At 35.8% G+C, this 26,534-nt stretch overlaps 1 protein-coding gene across 1 annotated transcript in view; it reads right to left on the minus strand.

The window, feature by feature from the left end:
* The window catches only part of LOC121733926 (Kv channel-interacting protein 4-like), a gene marked incomplete at its 5' end in the record, with an annotated part of 132,739 nt that overhangs the window by 87,428 nt on the left and 18,777 nt on the right, over positions 1-26,534 (minus strand). Inside the window, one exon of the mRNA XM_042124328.1 lies at positions 8,623-8,643. Within this exon, the coding sequence (XP_041980262.1) occupies positions 8,623-8,643 (21 nt within the window). The remainder of the gene's footprint in view (positions 1-8,622; positions 8,644-26,534) is intronic.

Here is a 26,534-nt window from a genome sequence, read left to right on the forward strand (position 1 = left end):
ATTATTATCCGAGATAGCGACTATCTCCGTAGCAAACTTCGATGTAATCTAATAAGAAGCTTATGTGATTGAACGTAATAAACAATCTCAAGACCCAATATACTTCAGGTTTGATCTACGATTCTATGTACTCCAATACGAATGAAATAGTAACTTATTTTCTTTGATAACTCTATTCATAATTCCATACTAATATTAATATACGTTTAAATCGTTCAATTCATTTTTACCGACTTCTGGTCATATTTGTTAAGAAGATACTTTTATAGGATCTGTGAAAGGATACAAGATTGTTTCTATAGCGACAAAATATACCGCGCTTCGAATTTCTGCGCAAACGAAATTGCGGGCAACTTCTAGTGAAGTAGCAAATTGTAATCAGAAAGGACATAAAGTGAAATGCTTTATTTTATTACAAAGAAACGTAAAACTAAAAGCTAGGAGTAGTATACGTTTCAAAATAAATGAACGTATGAGTTCTTTATTCTAGTTCTACCAAATTGAGTGGATTTTCTAACAGAAACGACGTTATTTCCTCAAAGTTTAGATTATAATTCGAATATCCATATCTGCTGAACCGATTTTGATGAAATTTGGTACGGAGATACTTTTAGTCTCGCGCAAGGAAATGGAATACTTTTTATCCCAGAAAAATTCAGGGTTCCCGCACTATAAACGAATTTTGGGTCATAGAAACAATTACAAAAACATGCCACAGAAATCAACATTGTCGTTGAAGTTTGAATTACTTTTCTATAAACCTTGAGGGAGGAATTATGTTGGGGAATAGAAATAAATGTTGGGTATGAAATACGTAGGGAGGAAATGGGGAAAGGGCGTAATGCGCCCGTGGAGGGAGTTTAGGGCAACTTCATGGGGCCATTACATTTGTTCTCCATACTGACCTTGACCGAGACAATTCTGGAACAATCTAATTCGCTATGTGGAATTGGGCTTTGTTATTCGTTAAATAACGTGTGGTAATTTCAATTAACCGTCTGGAAACATATTCTATTATTTATTATTTTATATATTGCTTTAATATAAAATTTCTCTCTAGAAAAATCATCTCATGTAAAGTTTGGACTAGCTCCCGAACCGGTGGTAGGCATCGTAGTTTCGATGTTCGTTTTCCGACGTTCAAAAAGTGTATTCATAGTACCTATGTTGAATAAAAAGATATTTTATTTTAGTGAATTTTTGCAAAACGCAGACGAAATAAAATATTTTTTAAATTCCTTAACCACTTCATGCAAGCAGTAGATCAGAAGGTCTTCTTTATCATTTTTTTTCATAAATAATCCCATTTTTGTAATATTTTTACCTTTTTATTTAAAATCATCATCAAAGACTTGGAAACATGCAATAGTAATTTCCAAGTGCCGTTGCAATTTTCAATAAATTTTGTCACAAATTTTAGAAACGTGGCAAGATTCATCATTAATTATCCAAACTCTCTCGATACTCAATGTTAAATCTTCTCAATCCACCAAAGTTCTATTTCCGTACATTTCAATTTGTTTCGTGCAAACCGAACGAGTTTGGCGGGATTTTTTTCACGAACGCCATTTTTCAGCGCCTTTCAACTTTTAATTAAGAGACTTAAGGCTGTTTTTAAACCTCGAATATGCTTGTTTGTATTTTTAAGAATTTTGTTAGCTTTGAATTGCACATATCTAACATTAAGGCTCTGTTTCACCACTTCCTGATAAGCTATCCACTACTTCACTTGACAGATAGAGTATGGAGAATCTGTCAAATAAGTTGTGAATAGCCTATTCGACACTTTATCAGAAAGTGGTGAAACAGGTCCTAGGTCTTTGAGAAAAAAAACTAAAATAAATTAAAAAGTTATTTTGCCATCGATTTATACAAACAGCCTGCCTGGAAAGGAAAGGAAGGTTCTTTTCAAGGTTGGTTAAAAACCTACTGAGTAATTTCTACATTAGTAGAAGGATACTCATGAAGTTTAAATTACTTTCGCAATACTATACTGTGGAAATAACTTGAGGAATTTTCGTGGCTTATTTGCATTGTATAGCTGCAACAGCTCTCTACAGCTACAATAACTAACTCGGGTAAATTAAGAGAACGATGCATTGAATTTTGAAGTAGCTATACGACTACTAAGTCTATTTGTGACTAAATTTCTAGCAACATTGGAAAGCAAATTTTAAATGGAATATATTTTCCAAAAATAGATCAAATCGAATTTTTATTAAGTATATCAGAATTTCGAAAAACATATAGTACTTTTTAGGGCAAAAAAAACATAGTGCTAAGTACCTATTAAGGTCTTAAGCTATAAGACCTAAACATAAACAATCACTTGGCTACTTAAAGCGCTTAAAGTGAAGCCGCACAGTTTGGTTTAGCTGGTCGGGCAACTTCGAGCGGTGATGAGTTGAGAGTTCAGCCCGAGACTAACTTTAATTACTGCTCCACTAGGTAGTAGGTGAGTTTCGTTTATGTTTCTAGAAGCTTCTAGGCTATAGAAGGGCTGGTATCGATACGGAAGTTTTTTTATGATGCAGGAAAGGTTAACACTTTTATGACTTTATCGGAACCCTGTGTAGTAAAAAAAAGTATGAAGTTACGATAATATGTAAGCGTGAAACGGACATACTTTGGAATTAATTATATTAGTATGAAGTATTTAATACCTCGATCGTGGGAATCGCAGACACAATAGATTTTCAATTGTTATGCGGCAGCTGGGTGCCGCATGGGGATTAAAACTAGGCCTTTCCAACCCTTGTGGATGATATATACGGTATTTTCAGAGCGAAGTAACCACTCCTCAAATACTGTAGTGCCTGGGACAAGATTTTTAAATGATGTATGATGTTACGACATTCTCGTACCAAAGTCTAGTCCAGAGGAAAGAACTAGTCAATACGTCTGGGATCAGCTATGTGCGGGTTTCCTTACGATGTTTTCCTTCACCGTATGAGCGTCCGTATTATGTACCAGTTTGAGATCAGAAAATGTGTCATTGGTAGACGCCTCCACCCGGGATCGAACCGGAGCTTGGGGATTGATGGGTTAAATAACGAATGTAAAGAAAATTGTAAAGGCGCTTTCATTTTAACTCTATCAAAAGATAAAACTGATTGACTGATATTATGTTCTTACTATCTAGTATGAAAGGATTATTTAAAATTTAGCCCGCAAGAGGGGACCAAAGTGAGTATAATATTGTTACGGACACATAGAGCCATCTAGCGTCACACCAGCGCAATTTATTAAAGAAACGCAGGCAGCGTAAAACCGATTGGACCTAGTGATTAGTGTTTGGACTTAGTGCTAAGTGTTGTGACCTAGTGTGTGCTTGCGTGACCTAGACTTAGTAAATAAAGTCTTCAAGAGAGTCACCAGGTCTTTCTCTCCAAATCCTCGAACCCTAGCACGTAACAATATCAAGAATATAAGTACTATATCACGTAAACGAATCAATGGGAAAAATTAAGCAGATAACGATACAAGTAATTGACAAGAAAATAATATTTCACAACTCTACATTAATAACTACATTTATTGTAACTCTCGAAATGAGAAAATCAGGTAAATCCAAAAACTCCGTGCTCATCAGAACATCGAGCGATTATTTCCGAGGAAGCCATTAATGTTTTTGCATAGCCGGCACTCTGTCATGCAGGGAGCGATAATTTAGAAACCGTCGAACAGGCGCCGATTTTATGCTCGATTTACACGGGTAACGGGTCAATTTTAGTCGCGCGGCAAGTCACCAATCGAATCGCCTGTCCAAGCTGAATCGCCACCCCATTTACACATTCTACAAAAATCGCCTGTGCCGCCCGAGCCCGATTTTATCATGGTCGCAGACTGTTGCTGCGCACTTATTAGCAATCGTATTTTTTAGCAAGTACAATTAATTTAATTATTGCTAATAGACATTTAACAATTAATTATTATTGCTAATGCTATTTTTACCAACACTAGGGCTTGCGGCTTTAGCCGCATGCGGCGTAGTCGAATTGCCATTTAGACGATCGATTTTCGCCATGCGGCGTAAATTGTGCGGCTTTAGTCACCCGTGTAAGTCCACCATAAGACAGGTGTGCTATACTTTAAGTACGGTTATTGAAAGCAGGGGCGGATCTTGAATTTGTGGGGCCCCGGGCTATACTGCTTAGGAGCCCTACCTAATTACTCAACTAATTGCCATTTTGACAAGAAACTGTTTTCTGTAGTGATGTAGGTACGTCTATACTTATAATATTATAAAGCGGAAGAGTTTGTTTGAACGATTTAAAAATTTCTTTCAGTGTTATATAGCCCATTTATTGAGGAAGGCTATAGGCTACATTTTATTACGCTAAGACTAATAGGAGCAAAGAAATAGAGGAAAATGTGGAAAAAAACGAGATTAAATATATTTGAAAGGGCTTATTCGAACGCGCTAATCTCAGGGAATACTGGTCCGATTAGAAAAATTCTTTCAGTGTTAGATAGTCCATTTATCGGGAAAGCCTACAGGCTATATTTTATTACGCTAAAACTAATAGGAACGAAGAAATAGAGGAAAATGTGGAAAAAAACGGGATTAAATATATTTGAAACGGCTTATTTAAACGCGCTATTCTCAAGAATTACTAGTCTGATTTGAAAAATTCTTTCAGTGTTAGATGGTCCATTTATTGAAAAAGGTTGTAAGCTATATTTTATTACGCTACGAATTATAGGAACGAAGAAATAGAGGGAAATGTGGAAAAAACGGGGGAAATTATTTGAAAGGGCTTATCTCACGAACTACTGGCGGATTTTTTTTTGTTATTTGGCACAGATAAGAGTAGACCACGTAAAGGATCATAGGCTATTTTTTGTGGACTAACTTGTCTGTGAAATATCTAAATCAAAATATTTAATTTATTTATATGTAATAAATAAATTAAATATTTTGTGTTCCAATTTTCTTCCCGTACTTAACATAATATATTACACTAGACTTTCCGCGCGGCTTCGCCCGCGTAAATTAGATATTTCACTGACAAGTTAGTCCACAAAAAATAGCCTATGATCTTTCACGTGGTCTACTTCTTATCTGTGCCACAGTGCCAAATAACAGAAAAATTGCTGCTGCAGTAGTTCGTGAGATAAGCCCTGTCAAATAATTTCTCCCCGTTTTTTCCACATTTTCCTCTATTTCTTCGCTCTTATTACTCTTATTGTGATAAAATATAGCCTATAGCCTTTTTCGATAAATGGGCTATCTAAACTGAAAGAATTTTTCAAATCGGACTAGTAGCTCCTGAGATTAGCGCGTTCAAACTAACAAACAAACTGCAAATTCTTTTATTTGGTCATCGCACTGTAGGCCCTTTGTTAAATCGAAATTTATCGAAAGAACTGATAATTATTAATGATGACATCGTTGTCCTGTATTTGTTTTCTATATACGACGTCCTGGAGAAAGAACGCTCTGCTCCCCGTGTATTATATTTCTCTATGGCTCTGCTTCACAGCTAGTGATCGGCATCGTTAAAAAATCTTTAAGATGAAATAGCAGTTTTGGACAACATCAACAAGTTTTTTTCATAAATTAGCCAAATTTCACTGCAAGAGGTGTAAGACTCTGTCTTAGACTGCAGTAAGTAAGATTTTAAGTGAATGCACTAAATGTTCGTCTACGGCATTTGGATAATGCGCCAACCTTATGATCGGATTTTTTTAATTCTATATAATTTTTATTATTGACAATATCGTCTATTGATTTTAGTTCGGTAGCCCCTCTGTATTCGCGGGGCCCTGGGCTGCAGCCCAAAAAGCCTTATTGTAGATCCGCCCCTGAATTTGAAAGCTGGTGCACAATTTTAAATCTTGTTGCACTAGTAATAGAGACGATAATGTGTGGTAACGGCTGGTTAGTGAACATAATTTGAAGAATTTTCTTTCCGTTAATTGAAAACGAGTTGAACGATTACAATCCTTCTACAATCCAAGTTTGAAACGTTATTTTTAACCGACTTCAAAAAAGGAGGTTATCGATTCGATGCGTATGTATGTTATATTTCTAGAACTGCCCAGTCTTTGTTTATGTTAGTCTAGATCAGTGTCTGAACAAATATTGTGCCAAATTTCAAAAGTGTATGTATGTTTGTGTTCGCGTATCTCCGGAACTGCAAGTTCGATTTGAGTAATTATTTTTTTGTTGTACTTGGTATTGCTTAACTTAGGGAATACTGCAAGTTCCACCAAAATCGGTCCATTAGACGTGGGAGAGCCATGCTTTGGCACGAATGGGTCGGCTCGACCGGATAAATATCACGTTCTCACAGAAAACCGGCGTGAAACAACGCTTGCGCTGTGTTTCGCCGAGTGAGTGAGTTTACCGGAGGCCCAATCCCCTACCCTATTCCCTTCCCTACCCTCCCCTATTCCCTTCCCTTCCCTTCCCTACCCTCCCCTATTACCCTATTCCCTCTCAAAAGGCCGGCAACGAACCTGCAGCTCTTCTGATGCTGCGAGTGTCCATGGGCGACGGAAGTTGCTTTCCATCAGGTTTGCTCGTTTGCATTTCATTAAAAAAAAAGTAGTTTTTGAGATAACGTAATTTTAATTATCAATTACGTACAATTTTGAAGTCGGTTTTATCTTTTTAAAATACTATTATTTTGTTGTCTTCATTTTGTAAAAAATGCGAAAAGTTAACTTCAATAAATATATATAGACAGGACGATCTTAATGCAAGTCTTATTTCTGAATTTGAAGCAAAACAATGCAGTATTATGAGAAGATAATTATTAATATTGCGTTATTATGGTACAAACTTATACAGGTATTCTGTAAAGCTTTTCTTATCAACATTGCTAATAAAAATGTTTTATGTATTTATCTGATTTGAAAGTTTAATTGCTTTATAAGCTCATCGTAAAGAGTTTCGTCTCCGGTAATAAATAGACGAAATTACCTGTTCCAATCTCTTAGGAGAAAGAATTGAAATAAAAATCTACAGAAACGTCCATCTCATATAAAAGACGATTTGTACCAGGACCTTTCGTTTCAATAAGATGTTTGTCCTCTGATATGTCCTCCTATTTTATTTAGATACTGTAACGTTAAAGAGGGAGAAAACTTTGTAAAATATATTGTTTAAATAATATATTACGTGTTATCACGAATTCATTTCAATCGTGGAAACCGTACATTTTTTCACAATAAGTAATAGATGACTTTCATATTTATAGTAAGTATAGATTTTTTGTTGCATCGATAAAACTAATTTAGAATAAGTTTATCAAGCATTATTAAAACAAGTACATGTTATAAAATGAATGTCTTTTAGGTTTACTTTTGATAAAAATTGTACCTAATAAACACAGTCGTTTACAAAGGCAGACTTGTTGTCCCAGAGAACTCACTCTAGCGGAAAAATGTATCTCTGTTAATAATAAAATTGCCGGCAATTGTTTGTTTGTTGTGTTTGTTGTTGAAGAACAACAACAACATTTCTATTTCAAAGGTTTACAGGTCTCTTTACTGGAATTGATTTCATTTGTGTAATGAATAAAATATTGCTGTCAGAAGTTACTTTTGTTATATTTTTCTTGGAAATAGTAAAATTTAATATTCTCGTGCTTATAAAAAATCACTAACTGTAGTTAGTGATTTTTTATTCTACAAGACAACATATTTCAGACAACGTCTTTGAATAATGTTATAAAATAAATAATGAAAACGGGCTTGAGGATTATATTTTGTATCAACAAGAAATGAAATGTATGAAAAAAAATCAAGAGAACTCTGGATTTTGCTCTTATACATTTTGGTAAAAGAACTCCTTGACCTTGACAAGACAAGAACCATAGTATAACTAAAAACTTCTCATCCTATCTTGAGAGTAAATTTCTAGTTATTTTCAGAACAATAATATATTTACATACCTTGAACTCTTCAACCGCTGGCCGTTTGTATCACATCTAGATCACACAAAATTTAACTTTTGCTACGACATGCTAAGATTTGATTCCTAAAGAGTTCTAAGAAATGAAGTACTTAGTTGCAAGGGTTTCTACATTTTGTTTTTCGTAAAAATAATATTTAGTCCATATAATATTATAACCTATTGTCTATTTTGTATTTGATGAGTTTCCCATTATTTGAAAATACTACTACTTTCTACCATTTTTTGTCATAAAAAGCCAAATTGAATGTTTTACTCCAACTTTATATTGTTGTTTCGTAAGAAATAATTCTTGCAACTAAGCATATAGAGATATTATATTATGTAAAGTGTGTCTGAAAGAACCATGTCATAAAATTGACAGTTGCGCAACGAATGACGTCATTCAAAATGGCCGGATTCGAACCCTAGACATTCAAAAACCCCTACAGTCGAAGATTTTTAAGCTGACGATATGGCACGACAGAAAAAAAACTTCAATAACAACGAAATGTCATTTATATGGTCAAGTTTTTTGCTATGCCATATCCACACGTCTATGCCTACAGTCAATAGTTGGTTTGGTTGCGCAACTGCACGATGAGCTATTGTGAAACTACCAGCTACTTGAAACCTACTACCGCTAAATGTACTATACTATCATGAAGTCATGAGTAGTGAAGTGTAACTACTGTGCATGCTTATTGTATGTTCCTTACTTTCTGACTGCGTAGTGAGACCTGGGGAATATAGCAACTTGTTAGTAATTATGGGCTAGGTAGGGGTTAGTGTTAGTGTAATTATACTTCTTTGGGCAGTGAAAATATTTATTCGATCTTTTTAAGAATATAAGAATAAGAATCGTTTATTCAATTTATCGTAACAAAAACACCACCATTATAAAATACACAGAAGTATAAGAAAAAAAGAACTTACTTAGAAATAAAAAATAAAATATTCTAAAAGAAACAAATCATGTGTTGTGAAAAAAAAAAGAATAATACATATGTACAAAAATAGCAGTGCATTGCTACAAAAAAAGAAAAGGTGATCATCACTCAGGTTTTGACAGCGACAGACGCCGATGTCCCTGGTCTTCTGTGATCACCTGTAAGATTGATATTTTTCAGAGCGACTCATACATATTTTATTTGAGCTAACATTTTCACAAACCGAAGCTTAAAGGGATTGTTGCAGTCGTTCGCAAATTGTGTTATTACAGGCTAAAGAAGTATAATTTGGATCATAATTTATGTGTGAAGGTATGCATACAATTTAATAATTATACGAGCATTACAATTAAGTTCTTTGCTTATACGGTATATATCGAGCGTTAAATTATTATTAGCTAAAAATATGTTAAAGTATGCAATTACCGTAGAAAATCAAGATGCATAATTGCATTCTGGAATCTGGAATGAATCTTAATAATCTACTAGATTATTAGTACTTAAGTTAGAAAACGTGCTTACTGTAAGTTCTCTATTAAATATACATTTAACATACACAAGAATTTACTTATACATATATACAAAGTCACAGTGGTAAAAATCATAAAAATATAGTGCCTATATTATTTTTTGATGCAAGAAAATTGTGTGTGAAATTCTAAAAATATGTTGAAAATGACGACGATATTGTGAGCGTGATTTTCATAAACATATTTTCCCCGTCTCTTAAGCGATATTAACATAGTTGAGTGCAGAAAATTTAAAATATACGCAGGTGAAGATTCGGTCCCAAGTTCTTAGAAAATTTTCATAACGGTATATTTTTATTTTATTTTGAAAGGAAAAACATTATAAATACATACGTCTTGTTGCAAAGGACATTTAGTTTTTATGCATTGTAATTTATATTTTCTGTACTACATTGTACTATTATCTATTCTGTGGTACTACTGAGGTAGCTTTTTATTACGCTATGTATTAAGTTCTTTGATTGCTGTTATTAAAACTAAAAACAATAGTATGTAGTACTGAAAGATAGAAGGAAATTTTGTAAATTTATTTAATAAGCTTTAATGTTTTAAGGTTAATGAAGGTAATACAATTACGGATCATTTCATAGTTTTAAGATTATTTTAATATCCTCATATAAATTATATAATTTGTCATGTTAATGGAACTTTCCTCACAATGAAGAATGAAGTACGCGTTGTCGTGTATGTATCAGCTATAAACATTTTATTGTTACAGATATAGATAGACAATGGACTACTGAGAACAGCAATAAACATTTATTATAACCGCTGTACACGCAATTATAATGTGCCAGTAACTTGCTTACGTTAAACGCGGCAGATGTTACAAGTTCATATCAAAGGGTTTTCTTGGTTACCGCTGTCGATCCTGGCGACACAGGAGATACAGTGGTGGGAATGTGTGGTGGGCCAAAGCCTGTTAAAAAAAAAAAGATGTTACAAGTTCTATAAAGTAGATATCTCTTCTCATTTGGCTATTTCAAGTGACTTGATCCTTGGATCTATGATTTCGCTAACATAAACGAATCCTGTGGGAACCGTAACATTAAAGCGGAAATTTATACACTATTTTCCCATCAAAAAGTATGGCTATATCCTTTCCCGTGGTCTCTTATGCATCTGTGCCAAATGCGATAAAAATTGGATTAGTAGTTTTCCAGTCAATTTCCTTTTCAATGTAATAAAATAAGCATTAATATCAGAACCTTAGTATAATCTACACTCTAAACTATGTACAGTACGTACAATGGCTGGGCGAAGTAAATTAAACACAGATTACTGTATAACTAAGCATTACAACTCTGGCGGCTGGTGAAGAGGACGTGATCGACCTACCGAAGTCGAGCGACCTTCCAACTATCCCCACTACCTACCTAGTAGGCGTGTCTATCTTTATTTATCAATACACTATAGTCTACTTTGATAGTGCATCCCTCAAACACCAAGCCTGTCATTTTTCGGGAAAAGACGTTACTAAAATAGTTTATGTAGTTCTGCACTTTGAACGTAATAAGCTGACATGTTAGCTGTGTCGGTAGCATACACAGCTTTGTAATAATATGCTTAGCTATGCCTGCAGGTAACACAACGAATTACATACACAAAGTGAGCGCTGTCCCAGTCGCTTACTTTTAAGTTTCACTTTTGGCCATACTGTTATCCATGATTGCACAATGAACGTCATGGTCATTACTTTGGCCCGTGATGGACAAACATAAGTATAATCGTTTATGCTTGTTCATAATTATTGAATGAATACTTTAGACCAATATAATTATTATCTAATTACGCTAACGTAGAGATGAGCTATGCTACACATTCATTTTAGCGTTGATCCAACACATTGTCACCACTACAGCTCCTGAAAGCCTGGATCGACAGCGGTTATACCACAGAAATAAATCTTGATTTATTTCTGTGGGTTATACATTAGTAATCGCTTGTATTGCGCGATCTTTGCGTGATCGTACTACACGCAAGTAACTAGCACAATGTACCGCCGGCTTAAGACGTTATACGTTTACGACGTGCCATAACTTGGATAATACTCAATAAAACTTCCTACTCATGAATACGTGTCGTTATTAACTTATGTGTTTTCATATTAAACGTTTTATGCGAGATTAGTGGAAAGGTCGAGGGGATTAGTGATCGTAATACTAGTGGGTCGTGTTCGTGTTCGTTTTGATGGACGTCCTCGACAATGTAATATAGTTTAAAATGAATGTGTAGCATAGCTCCTCTCTACGTTAGCGCAATGAGATATTATATTGATCTATAGTATTCATTTGCCATTGATTATGAGCAAGCATAAACGATTATACTTATGTTTGTCCATCACGGGCCAAAGCAAATACCATGATTGACGTCGATTGTGCAATCATGGATAAGCAGTATGGCCAAAAGTGAAACTGTAATTGCAATGCGATTGGGACAGCGCTCACTTTGTGTATGTAAGTCGTTGTGTTACTTGCATATTATAGTGCTAAAAACAGCCATGTTCTTGATATCAAACTCCTTTGAGACTATAGTCAAAACGGTGAGACGTGGCACTAGCAGTCATTGACCTAATACTTGTCTAGGAGCAATGAGAAAAATGCTACACCGTTTTCAGTCAATTGTTTTGAACTTTTACAAAGACACCGACTATTCTACACTCATTGGAATTATTATACATCTCGGCAATAATATTTAGAATACTAATAATCTGCAACATTTTATAACTTCAAAGTAATCTACTGTACACTTAGAACTAACTTACAACGATGCCAAACACGATATCGCCTTTAGGGTAAAGTGATAAAACCATTTGTCTCTTCATTGTCAATTGCGAACAGTATAGAAAGGGATGAAATATTTTCGACCGGGGGTCAATGACCGTTGACACTTCGAATCACCGCGTAAACTATGAATGAAATGCTATAGAATATTTAAACACTAAGCTGGTTAAGTTACCACATCTTCTGCAGACATGGCCGGGAAACTAATATTATAGTATTATTAATATACTCATATTAACGCGTGAGTATGTGATCTTATAGTCGTACGTGTAGTGTTAACTTTAAAGTTAATTTAACCTAAAGATAAGTGAATTAAACATTAAACTATTTGTCCCAACTAATGTGAAATTGTTTCGTTAAGAGGAAGGATTTCGGCTTTCATCTGTCTTAATTTCTGTAGAATCTCGCAAGTTTATTTCAGTGGAACTTGTTGAAGCAACTAAATATGTAAGGAAAATTTTGCGCATAATTCTAAATGACGTACTTGAATTAAAACTCCCTAGTATAGTCAAAATGAGGAGGCCAGGCACCAGCGGTCATTGACCTTACTAGTCTAGGTGCGATGTGAAAAAATATTATACTAAGAATTAGGACTGATACAAGTTGTATAGATAATAATATTTTTAACATTTTCAGGTGTATAAGCGTATAGAGGATTTAAAAAAATTGCTTTTGTACTTTCGTATGTTATAACTAGGTCTACTTTAAACTACGGTACCCTAAAACGTAATGTGAAACATTTTAATTATCTTGAAGCTGTCATTAAAATACGAAAGTGAAAGAAATGAAAATGATTTCTTACAGGAAAGAGACTCGCGAACCTAAATTAAAACGATATTGGTTTTTCTGTTAAAATACTGCAATATTTTGTCTTGACAAATATTTGACTGCTTTAAATAAACGAGTCTTTGCGTATTGTTGTTATGATTTGTGTATTAACTTTTTGGTTATTCCTTAAACAAAATAATTTCAAAATCGTGTAATTGAAATAATTAGGATTCAGCGTAGGATTCAGCTTAAGTAATGCTTATAATTAATACGAAAATACTCCCCGTAATGAATAAACAGGTGAAATATTATAATAATTATGCGGCCCTAGTCCCAAACGCGCTTCATACAATAGGAATGACCATAATAACTCAAAAGAAATGCGGATAACACATGAATTATTAGAGAACATCGTTCGCACATAATCGCGGTGAAATATTACCAGGGCACAATGAAATAAGAGGTATTGATGGATAAAACGCAATCAATCACGATCCGCGACCGGTGTCTGGTGTCCTGGTATCGCACATATCATCCATCATCCAACCACTTGGGACATCTCCTCGCGGTAATTAAAAACATCTGTTCGAAAGTTTTATGCCGCTGCTTATTTATGGGAGCCTGGTAGTTTTTGTTTGCAGCACGTAAAACCAGGGCCAGTTTTAGCACTACCAGCGCCCTGGGCGAGAATTTTTCGACGACCAAGGTGGTGATAGTGCTAAAAAATTGGCGCCCCTTTTTGTCCGGTGCCCTGAGCAGTCGCCCAGCATCGCCTCCCCTAACCCCGCTACTTAAAAACGGGGCTCGTGGAAATTTTATTGCCATATTGACGATATTCGATAACAACGTATGCATTGCGAATTAATAAAATTTTCAAAATATACCTAAAAACTTTAAATACCTAGTAAAAAGTTATAATACAAACATTAATTTATATTCAGAGTTACTAATCCAGGGTTGACAAAAAACCTACATACGAGTGTAATACAATATTATGAGCGTAGTAGTGTGCATTGTGCAAACTAAAGCTGGAGCCAAATTGGGCGTATGTGCCACTCGACACGCCCTAATTGGCATCGAAAATACCTACTGAAAGCTCCCAAATATCGAGAAAGGATTTTTATTTCAACTCCATTAAATTGTTTACACCTGATGAATATTCAATACGTATTTCAGGATTTCTTAAACCGATTTATTGGCTTGAAAATTAAAAAATATTTTCATTTAGTTTGCAAGCACTGTTGTATGTATGTTAAAAAAAAAAAAACAAACGATCCATATTTGAATGGTCCTCCTTTATTTCTAAATTCGAATATTCTATAAGAATTTTTAAGAAGCGAAGATACTGAAACGCGGAAACGAGGCGGAAAAACGTTTAAGAGACTGCATTTCCGTGACTTATCGCGTTCGGCACGTTTAGATCTTCGCCTATTTAAGGATCATCTCTCGGACGAAGCGGAGAAAACGGATACATTTTTCGACATCTGCTTTTGACAACCCTAAGCTGTGTAAATAGTGGTAAAATCATATATTTTTTTTAATGAAATAAGGGGGCGAACGAGCAAACGGGTCACCTGATGGAAAGCAACTTCTGTCGCCCATGGACACTCGCAACATTAGAAGAGCTATAGGTGCGTTGCCGGCCTTTTATGAGGGAATAAGGGAGGGTAATGAAGGGAATAGGTAGGGAATAGGAAGGGTAGGGAAGAGAATAGGGTAGGGGATTGGGCCTCCGGTAAACTCTCTCACTCGGCAAAACACAGCGCAAGCGCTGTTTCACGCCGGTTTTCTGTGAGAATGTGCTACTTCTCCGGTCGAGCCGGCCCATTCGTGCCGAAGCATGGCTCTCCAACGTATAATATACATGGTATCACATATAATATTATGGTTTAGATATGACCGTGGTCAAATAGTACAAACGCCGCGCGACAGAAAGAGACTTGCTCTTCTACATCGCGCTGGCGGTTTACTCTCGCTCCATCTTTAGGATTTTATGATCAGCTTACGTATTCTGACGCGACTTTAAGGTTTTCTTCCCAGAAATTTTCACTTCTGTAATGAACGAACTTCACAGGGACAAAATCAAGATAAGTTTTCATCCCACGATACCAACATACAAAACTTCATAATTATAAGTACTTGCTACTGCCTCTAAAATTATAAGTTCAAGATTGTCATTTAAAGTATAATAAAAGATAGACGTAGGAAATGCTCGTAAGTTGTAACATTGAATAATGTTTGTACGTATCGTAAATTTAGTTGGCGGCAGGTAAATGACGGCAGCGCGATTTATGTGCCGTTTTATTACGGCGAACATTCCATCTAAATAATAAGAGCTTTAAGATGTAGCTGCGTATCGCGTGATTCTGAACCCGACTCTGGGCAGATAATTTATATGACGCGTAGGTAACGTCGCGACCCCACAATCCAGTGGTTAGGAGCATAATACGTGGCTCTTGACTTGGATGTTGTGTGTTCGTTTCTTGTGTAAAAAAATAATTTCCAAGTTTGGTTGGGACAACACAGGCTAATTTAGAGATATTGCATTAGTGAATATTGGATTTAAAACAAAAATACAATAAGGAGGATGATAAATAGACATAGGTCTCAAGTTTGGTCTAGATCTTGACTAACTCATGATATTATTATCATCTTTTTTATCAACGAACTTTTTTATCTTTCTTATCAACGAAATTTATTGCATGAAGATTGTGATCATGAGAAATTTAAACAATTATGACTTCAGATGAAACTGAACTGCGTTTCAGATTGAATTAGACAAGAGTGTTCACGATGTTTTAATATGCTTTTAACAAAATACGTTAAAAATATTAAACACCAATTATCTTATTTTGATTTTAATTGCCGTTCTTTTATTAATTATTATTTATCTTAATTCTGTTTATTATATCAAAACAATCAATTAAAATAAACTACGAAATTCAGTCATAGACTATGTTCATACATGACAGAATTGCGGCCATTTTCTGCAGAAAAGGCTTTGGTAAAGTGACCAAAACGTATTCGTACTTTCGACAAGAATTTAAAGAAATGTAAAAAAATGATTGCCGCTTTGCACGATTGGGATATTCCAATTAACGTTAGAACTTTGTCCGAATCGAAAAGAACGATTAAAGAATTCCCCAATTCTTTTTACAACTCTTTCATTACAATTACTTTGGTACTTTGAAGAAGCTTTCAAATCATGTAATTGATTTCATGGAAGCAGCGGTAGTAAGTCGTTAAGGCGGCTTTGCGTTTTAATTCGATGTTCTGAATAAAAAATATATATTCACAAAGAAGAGAAGTTTTGAAAAGTCAATAGTTAAATCCTTAACGTCTGTACATGTACAATAATTGCAAAAATTTTTGAAGACATGAGTAGATGAAGTAGGTGCAATGGAGGCTTTAGGACCGTCGGTAAAATGATTTGCACAAAAATTATGGATTTAATGTGTGGCCAGACATCTAAGCCAGATGACGAAGTAAGTAAGTTACAAGGTTTGTTCAAATGATTGAGGACAAAATAAGTATTTGCCTTTATGTTATAAAACGTTACTTCTACTGAAAATACTTTTGTCACTATAAACTTTTAAAATAGTACTAGCCTTGGAATTTCCAAATACGACCAATCTGTTAATACGCCACTGTAACGACAAAGAAAATAGAAAGGGTAGATTAGGTACAACTTAAATATTCTATTCCAATAAGATATATGAACCCTTCTTAATAATTCAGCATCGAATACAACATGTAAAATGTAATAAGTTGGAGATTGTTTGTGACAAATATTGACTTGGATATATTGGGTCGGGCGTACTATATGTATATAGGTAGGTATGTACAGGAGTAGGCAATAAACTTAATATTAGGATTCTCATAACCTTGACTTTGAGAGTGGTTGTTTATCGGAAATTTTTAAAGAAAAAGATGGATTTCCTTTATTAGATAAATCAAGAAGGCGAGCTTTTTTAAGGTGAGTTTCATCAATGAAATGAAATGATTTTTAATATGATTTTTATTTTTATATCGGTTAAAAATGAATACTTAGAACGTTTACATGAGGCTTACCATCGATTCAGTAACTAACCCAACGAAAGAAACACTAATTTCTTAAAAAAATGTGTTACTGTAGGACACAATATTAACCAAGTTTGCCAGTAAAACCTGTTAATTCCAAAATATCCCTCTTAAGTAAATTACGAATGTTAAAAATTCACGGTCCGTCTCATCCCCAGATAGTTGGATACAGGCACCTAAACTCGAGTCGCTTTGCATTTAAATTGCTAGAATTGAGGCCCTGGGACACACTCATTACGCTGTGTATACTGTTTACTGTATACTGTATACATATCCTAATATCAGTACTTCCATACTAATATTATAAATGCGAAAGTGTGTCTGTCTGTCTGTCCGTCTGTCCGTGTGTCTGTTACCTCGTCACGATCAGTTTTTATCTCGGAAATATGTACGGTTCCGTGCGATAAAAGAATTTTGATGCGGGCGTCATCTAGTAATGCATATTATTTATAGTTCTTGCAATCTACGAGCGCGCGTAGCCTTTATTTGTAGTTGGAAATACGAATAGACATTTTCGTAAGTGTGCGTACCTAACGGAGCAGTCAGTAGCGAGCGAGCCATGTACGCGTGTATAGATACGTATGGTCACCAACACAACTAAGGGCGCCGCGCACTCATAGATTGCAAGAACTATAACATAAATGATTATAAAATCATTTTGAAGTACAGCATAGTGTCGCTTATATATTTTATATGTGTCCGCGCGAACGGAGATCACAAACAATATTTTTTTTTTTAATAAAATAAGGGAGCAAAAATAGCAAACCCGTCACCTGATAGAAAGTAACTACCTCAGCCCGTGGACACTCACAACATTAGAAGGGCCGTAGGTGGGTTGCCGACTTTGCAGGTCGTATCTATCCGAAAATACTGCTGGTGACAGTTTGTTTCAAAACTTCCAGAGTTTAACAGTGCGCGGCAGAAAGTTTCGCGAAAAACGCACGGTGGAAATATGTAGTACATAACGTACCTAGGGCAGGAAAATAAGAAATGTCTTAGATCATATTATATCAACAAAAATGTGATCTGAGGCTTTCTTATTTACTGCCCATGGAGCGTATACTATTTTTCTCCTCGACGGAAGCGGAAAACGGCGCAGCGGGACGAAAGTGACGTTTTCCGCTCGGAGGTAAGAAAAAAATTTGTTACATGCAATTGCTTGTGATCTCGGGATGTAGAAGCCAAACCGCTTGTTTGCACCGCTTGGTTGTTACCGCGGATGCATATAAAAACCTGAAAAAGGAAACTTCTTCAGCAGCTTTTAGACATTTTTTCGGATAGATAAAAATGCTAAGGGCGTCAGTAAGGACACGTGATCTGATTTAACATTCTTAAGACCAAATAATAGTAGATCGTGGGCGCGGCTTAGGAAAGGAAGCAATTTCTCTAGAAAAAGAAATGCGGAGAAAATATAGTATATTATGTCCATTGATCGAAATTGATAAAATCTACCGTTAACCGTGCACACTTAAAAAAATAAACACTAAAATAGATTGAAATATTGGCTTTTAGTCTATTAGCATATTTCTACAGCAAACTGAGAATTGATGAAAGAATGCTGTAATATTTCATCGTACTTCGTATCTCAGTTTATTACAGCGCTGTACATTCTTGTATGCTGGAAATATTGAAAAAATCCGGTGAGAAACTCATTAGTTGTACAACCATGAAGTTACGTCATTACTCATTAGTAAACGGGTATTTTATTAGTATCCAACTTTTAAGAGTGAATTTGAAATCGGTCACCTTGAAATCCAGCGTTTCATACAAAAATGCTAACTGGATTGTAAGAAACAGTACTAATATTTAAAGAGGGAAAGCGGATTCCACAGTTGATTATAATTATAATATATTACAATAAAATTCTTGTAATAAAATAAAAACATAATTTATACTTAAGCCATATTTTAGCAGTACGATAAGAAGTTTTGGAAGTATAAAAGATAAAATTCCTCCCTTTTGTAAAATATAAGATCGACATTGATATCTTTTGCAAATGACACGTCATTATTCAAAGAAATATTATGCCTGTCGCATTGTACGCATTAATTTGACTGAGAAAATTTGTTCGATTTTGGTGCGTACACATTATGTGGAATCGCAGCATTTTCCATAAAGGTGTTCGAACATTTTTGTATGGAGCCTGGCATATCTACTATCTAGCCGCCGGCCATATTGATTTTTTTTTTCAAAATTTCCGAGCACGTCTTTTTTCGTGCTCGGAAATTTTGAAAAAAAATCAAGATGGCCTATGCCACAAAGGTTCGTACCCAAATAAGATCTGGCACTACCTAATATTATCTACTTACCTGCCAGAAGTTCACTGCAGATATTTATAAAGGTGGCTATCCGATCTTTGGCCGCAGCCTTCCAGCGATCGCTAAAGACAAAAAGTCAAATAAAATGCTACTCTATGACATACGCTATAAGTTTCATTTTCTACCGACATTGGTCTAGCCGTTAGCGACTCATGAGTCATGCCACCAGTGCTTTGTAGTGGTGTAGAGCAAAATGAATAGTAACCTGTCATAAAGTAACACTTTGATTTTTTGGTCACAGTCACTTACAAGTTGCAGCAAAGATTGGAAAGCCTCTTGAAAGTTTCGGGCAAAATCTAGTTTACTTACAAACATTCGTTTATAGAGCGGGGAAGGAACGCAGACAAAGTGAGGAAAACTAATATCTATGTCGTTTTCACGAACTCTTTCTAAATGTAACCTAAATCGATTCAACCTTTAACCCATCAATCCCAAAGCGACACCCGGCTGTCGTATAACAATTGAAAATCTATTGTGTCTGCCATTCCCAATATTCGTTAGTATTAAGGCGTGAAGGTCTGTAACCTCTTCACGCCTTAATAATAATCCTTAGTATTAAGGCGTGAAGAGGTTACAGACGGACAAAACGACACACTTTTGGCTTTATGACAGATACACTAGATGTTGCCGCAACTTTGATCTCGTAAAATTTCTTATAACGAATCTCCAAAATTGTTTTAACGGTTTAAATGTGAGTAGATAAAAAGCAGAAAGACACGTCGTTTCCTACTTATTACTATGGATTTATTCGCAGGTCCCGCTGCGGCCCGACATAACATGCGCGTATCTTATTGGAAATGCGTCCTAAAATTGTGTGCGATACCGTCCCGGATTAGGCCTCCATTACAAAGGCTTATACTCCACCAGTAATAAGTTATGTAAATTCCACACAAATAGTTCAAGTGTTAATCGTTGGAAAATCAATGCGATCTGAATTATAGGAGGCTATACTCCACTCGGGCTAACTTGTCGCTAGCGGTTATTGACTCCCTGTCAAAAACTTGTCATTTTCCATATAAACCGCGATTGACAATGAAGTGTCAGATATTGTCAATCGTGGTTTTATATGGAAAATGACAAGTTTCTGACAGGGAGTCAATGACCGTTAGCGACAAACTTGTCGCTAACGGTCATTGACTCCCTGTCAGAAACTTGTCATTTTCCATATGCCCGAGTGGAGTATAGTAAATTGTGCTATAATTGGATATAGTATATGTATAAAGGATTGCTGCTTTACAAATCACACTTATATTATAAAGGAGAGTTTGTATGTTTGTTACTTCTTCACGTCTAAACGGCTGGAGCGATTTTAATATTTGATATGCAGTTGATACCCTGGACTTACACATTGGCTACTTTTTACTGCGGGAAAATGTCACAATTTATCTTATATCTTTAATCCTTCGATCGTGGATTCTTGGAAATCTATTGTTATTCTATTGTGTCTCGCTCACCGGTGAGCCTATGGGGCTTGATGGGTTAAACGAGCAAATCTTGTATATATATAATTGGAATCTCGGAATCGGCTCCAACGATTTTCATGAAATTTAGTATATAGGGGGTTTCGGGGGCGATAAATCGATCTAGCTAGGAATCATTTTTAGAAAATGTATTTTTATTCGTGTTTTATCGATAATCGATAAACTGAAAAAGATGACTCTTCCTGACATCTATTGGCAAATAATAATACTATTTTGTGAGCAATTAATTACTTTAACGACACAACAGCTGCAGCTAAAGCTATTCCAGCAGATGGCGTTGTTAAGTAACACGAAGTCAATGAGCGAGCTTTGCTCGGTATAGTAAACAGCTATACCGAGCAAAGGTCGGTAATCCAGGTACTTTTTCCTAATAAACAGCGGGTAACACTGCGGGGCACGGCTAGTACATAATGAATGTAAATGTAATGTGTCTGCTGTAACCCAGACACGGAAGAAACCATTATGCATGTTTTAAATGAATGTCCGCTATACGCCAAGGAAAGACTAGATCTAGAGATACTCTGCGGGGTAGCTGTTAAAGAATCAAATTTAAGACAGTTAATCAATTCAGATAGAAACAGAAAGGACTTCTTAAATTACGCTAGAAATATATTAAAAACTGTAAATAAATATAACAGCTAACAAGTGAATGGAGAATAGATTTGTAAATGATAATAATAATCAATGTACAGATTCAAAGTTGTTGCAACCTTAATAGCAACAGTTGTTATTAATCGAAAAAAAATGTGGTTAACAAGTGCCATTTTCCTCAAAACCTGATGTCCAGCACTGAAAATTATGATTTTGTGCTCATTCGATTCGGAATACCATCTAGAACATTCTATCAAAATTACAAGAGGGGCTGAAAAAATGCTAAAGTTATAAAGTACAATAAAGTAAAGGAAAAAGAAGGCTTTGTTTTTTTAATATTTCAAAAACTATTTGAGATAATAAAAATTTAAAGATAGATCCATAAAGAGCAGGAAATTATGTCTGGTATCCATATAGTAGAAAAGTTTCATAGCGGACAAAGATAGAAGACCTTGAATAGTAATACTCTGCGCATCTTTATTACTAAGTTAATGTTAACATGATTTTCACAAAAACATTTGCAACGTTTAAAAGTTTAAATAAGTTTCCTTTTAAAAAGTTTAAAATGTGAAAAGTCCAGCATTAACCGAGTATGACCAACGAGTAGAATTTACATTTACGAAACTTTACAGACCAGAACTTGTACAATTTATACAGTTTTAGGGAATATTATGTTAAATAGAAAACGGTTAATGCTTTTTAAAAAAGTTACAAAATATTTGATACTAAGGTTGGGTTGCACCAACTAACTTTAACTATAACTGTAACTTTAACTATAACTTTGACTACAATGCAAAATGTCAAATCTTGGGTTAAAGTTAAAAATGGACCCCATCAAAACGCCATATTTAACCATAACCATAGAGCTCGACAAGGTTTTAAATGCACGTGGCGAAAAAAGGAACTAACGCTGTCATCATACAAAAACGCCATTTTTTAAAAGTTCTCCTTTACCAGCAGCGCCCCCGCCCACGTTCATTTATAACCTTGTTGGACCAGCTGTAATCTGTAAATTTCGCCGGTCAAAGTTAAGGTTAAAGTTAAAGCTAAATTTAGTCTTAACTATAGCCGTAACTTTAACTTTAACCACTCTTCTGGTGCAACCCACCCTAAATGACGCCCACAGCAGCTCCCTCGCGTCATAATTCATTGATCGCGCGGGAACCGTACATTTTTCCAGAATAAAAAGTATCCTATGTCCTTTCCTGGGACTCAAAGTATATCATATTTCAGAAAAAATGGTTTAGCGGTTAAGCCGTGAAGAGATAACAGATAGACAGACAGATACACTTTCGCATTTATAATATTAGTATGGATTATTTCGTTATTGTCTATACTCTATGGATCGACGCGCGACAAACACAATTTTTGCCTATTTTTGCTCTATTTTGGTACGGGACCCTTCGTGCGTGAGTTCGTGCGTGACTCGCACATGGCCGAGTATTAAATATTTTCATGAAATTAAACAACATTCTATTTCACATTCCCCTTTTCATTGTATTTTTGGTTCCTTCTGATTTTATTTTAGCGTCGCAGATACCGGTTTTAGCGTGAAAATGGTTGAATTGAAAACTCGTTGTCAAGTTCTGTGCGAGGCGAGGTGTTTGGAAATTGGTCGCGCCGACCCATTAATAGGTAACAGCTTTGCGAAAAAGGTAAAAAAGCCGAGAATTCCCGTTATTGCGTTCGAAAAAAGGCTTTAAACGGTCAGATAGGCTATATGTGGGAGAGCCATGCTTCGGCACGAATGGGCCGGCTCGACCAGGGAAATATCACGTTCTCACAGACAGCCGGCGTAAAAGAGCGCTTGCGTTGTGTTTCGGTGAGTGAGTGAGTTTACCGGAGGCCCAATCCCCTACCCTATTCCCCTCCCTACCCTCCCCTATTACCCTATTCCCTCTTAAAAGGCCGGCAACGCACCTGCAGCTCTTCTGATGCTGAGAGTGTCCATGTGCGACGGAAGTTGCTTTCCATCAGGTGACCCGTTTACGTTCGTTTGCTTTCGTTTATTTCATAACAAAAAAAAAAAGATTAGGACTAACTACCGCACTCGGAGACGAATATTAATTACTAGATGACGCCGGCAACTGCGTTGCGCCAAAAATCGTTTGTCGCACGGGGACCGTATCTTTTCCCGGGATAAAAAGTATCCTATGTTCTTTCCCGGGGCTCAAAGTATATCCATACCAAATTTCAGCAAAATTGGTTCGGCGGTTTGGGCGTGAAGTAGTAACAGACAGACAGACAGACAGACAGACAGACGGACAGACAGACAGACAGGTACACACTTTCGCATTTATAATAAGTATTACTATGGAAGTATGGATTTTCGTGGTGCTTCCCCTAAGTTATTTGACATTCGGTCACTTAAACTTTTTGCTGTCTCCGCTTTGAATAGAAAGAGGAATTACAAATCTTCATACTTCATACTTCTGATTAATTTCGTTGCGGGTCCCAAACCAGTTTGAGCATGTCCCTCGGGCTCCCTGAGATCATATCAAAGGGTTTTCGTGGTTGGATACCCGCGCTGTCGATCCCGGTGACACAGGAGATACAGAGGTGAGAATGTGTGGTGGCCGGTGGGCCAACGCCCATAAAGAAATTACCCTTTGGGTATATAGAAATTACCTTTTCGCATTTATAATATTAAGTATGGATTTAACTGTAATTAATTAATTAAAATTTTGACAGGAGCCCCATACACTGTCAAAATGTTTATTAAATTGAAGTTTAATCATCTCTGTCTCTGAGCTCGGCAATTAGTGCTTCATTATAATATTATGGTACTCTAGATTCTGGATGGTATCAGTATACCTTACTTCTGAACAGGGTGTTTCACATGATTGCGTAAGCACAAGTGAAAATCACATAGGAACCATGCGATTTGACCTTCGAATATCCTTCTTTGTGGTATCTGCACCCAAATTCACTAAAATCAGTCCACCAGTTCGAGTGTGATGTCAAAAGAAAAAAGTGATTCTCTATTTACGAAATAGAGAATCACTTTTTTCTTTTTACGAAAAATGGGGAAACGTAGGTGCATGAAATTTCGCACAGTTATAGTTTATATAGTGAAGGAGTGCATCGAGCTAATATTTTTTTAAAATTATGCTTTTATCCTACATATTTTTAACAAATAAAACGTTACACACACTACGACACTACTACTAGGAAAAATGACAGATTTTTGAGTGACAAGCCTATACATACGAATTATACTCTTTTATTTATGGTTGAAGTCTGCTGACAACAAGTTGACAAATTGACAATGGATTATTGTTTTTTTTTAATTTAATTTTAGATACTATTAGACAATGCTTGAACGGCCAGTCTGAGATCATCTGAGTCCCAGAGACAAGAATTGAAAAAAACTATGATAAAGTCAATATTTTTTACGAAATATAGGTAGTAGTCCTAATGTCGTTGCTAGTAAGGTATTGGGCGATCTCTAGTAATATTTAATACACAACTTTTTTGTTCCGTCGGCAGGATTCGAACCCGCGACCCACGCGTTGAGCTACCACCAACTGATCCACAGAGGTCATCACATGAAGATTTTGATGACAGTATCTTAATAATTTCCAATTTAAAACGATAACCAAAGGCAATTTCAATAACTACGGGCCCGCCGCGCGCCGTAGAAACAGATCGTGTGGAAAATAAAACATTTTTGCGTAAGAAAAGGGTCTGGGCTTTTATTTATTTCATCTAAGCAGGGTTGCCAGATTGCCAAACCTAATAGCCAGCCAACTTAGCCGAACGTTTGGATAAAGGGCGGACACTTTTCTATTGAACACTTTTTCAACAAAGCTTAATAATATATGATAACTATGACGCATATTAAGTATTATCTAATGAAGACAATTTATTTCTATTTACACAAAATATGAAAACAAATGCTTTATATAAAACAATATACACTAAAGTTAAACTACAATCTATATATATAAAACTCAAAGGTGACTGACTGATTGACATAGTGATCTATCAACGCACAGCCCAAACCACTGGACGAATCAGGCTGAAATTTGGCATGCAGGTAGATGTTTTTGATCCATGCAGGCATGCAGAAAATTCTCCCCCTAAGGGGGTAAAATAAGGGATGAAAGTTTGTATGAAACTTTGTCAATTTTGAACCGATCGGGCTGAGACTTTGCATGCATAAAGCTACTATGGCGTAAGCATTTTCTGAGAAAGGGTTTTAAAAAATTTCACCCCTAAAGGGGTAAAATAGGGGATGAAAGTTTGTATGAAACTTTGTCTATTTTGAACTGATTGGGCTAAGACTTTGCATGCATATAGCTACTATGGCATCAGCATCCCCTGAGAAAGGATTTCAAAAAATTTCACCCCTAAAGGGGTAAAATAGTGGATGCAAGTTTGTATGAAACTTTGTCAATTTTTAAACCGATTGGGCTGAGGCTTTGCATGCATAAAGCTACTATGACGTAAGCATGCCCTAAGAAAGGATTTTAAAAAATTCTACCCCTAAAGGGATAAAATAGGGGAAATTCTACCCCTAAGGAGATGAAATAGGGGATGAAAGTTCCTCTGTAAATGTATTATTTTGAACCTATCAGTACCTAATCTATACATTTTATAATTAAATCGTAAGAAAGTCCATTCTGTACATTGAATATTTAAAAAAAAAACCTGGGACGTGATATATAATCGATATGGAAGCCAAAAATACCGATTTTAGAATTTTTTCTGTTCTGTCTGTATGTCCAGGATAAACTCAAAAAGGATTTATTTCAACCCCCCCCGCTCCTGGAAATGTTGCTAAAACAAAACTATGTCGCGGCGTTTGTGAGTTTTCAGTCTCATTTATTAGGAACATACTAAGTTATTAATTAAAAGTGAAATTAATCTTACCTAAGCTAAACATAAAGATTTCGAGTTTGATCCTGGTCCATACTTGGGGGGGCGGCGCCCCCCCCAAATCCCCCCGCTCCTGGAAATGTTGCTAAAACAAAACTGTGTCGCGGCGTTACATACTACTTGGGGGGTCTGCGCCCTGATCCTAGCCCCTATTTTGGGGAACTTTCCGAAATTTTCAACACAGTGTTATTATACTATGCTAACGCGGACGAAGTCGCGGGCAACAGCTAGTTATTATATATGTGAGTA

The sequence above is a fragment of the Aricia agestis genome, chromosome 14 (genome assembly GCF_905147365.1).
Source record: "Aricia agestis chromosome 14, ilAriAges1.1, whole genome shotgun sequence".
NCBI lineage: Eukaryota > Metazoa > Arthropoda > Insecta > Lepidoptera > Lycaenidae > Aricia > Aricia agestis.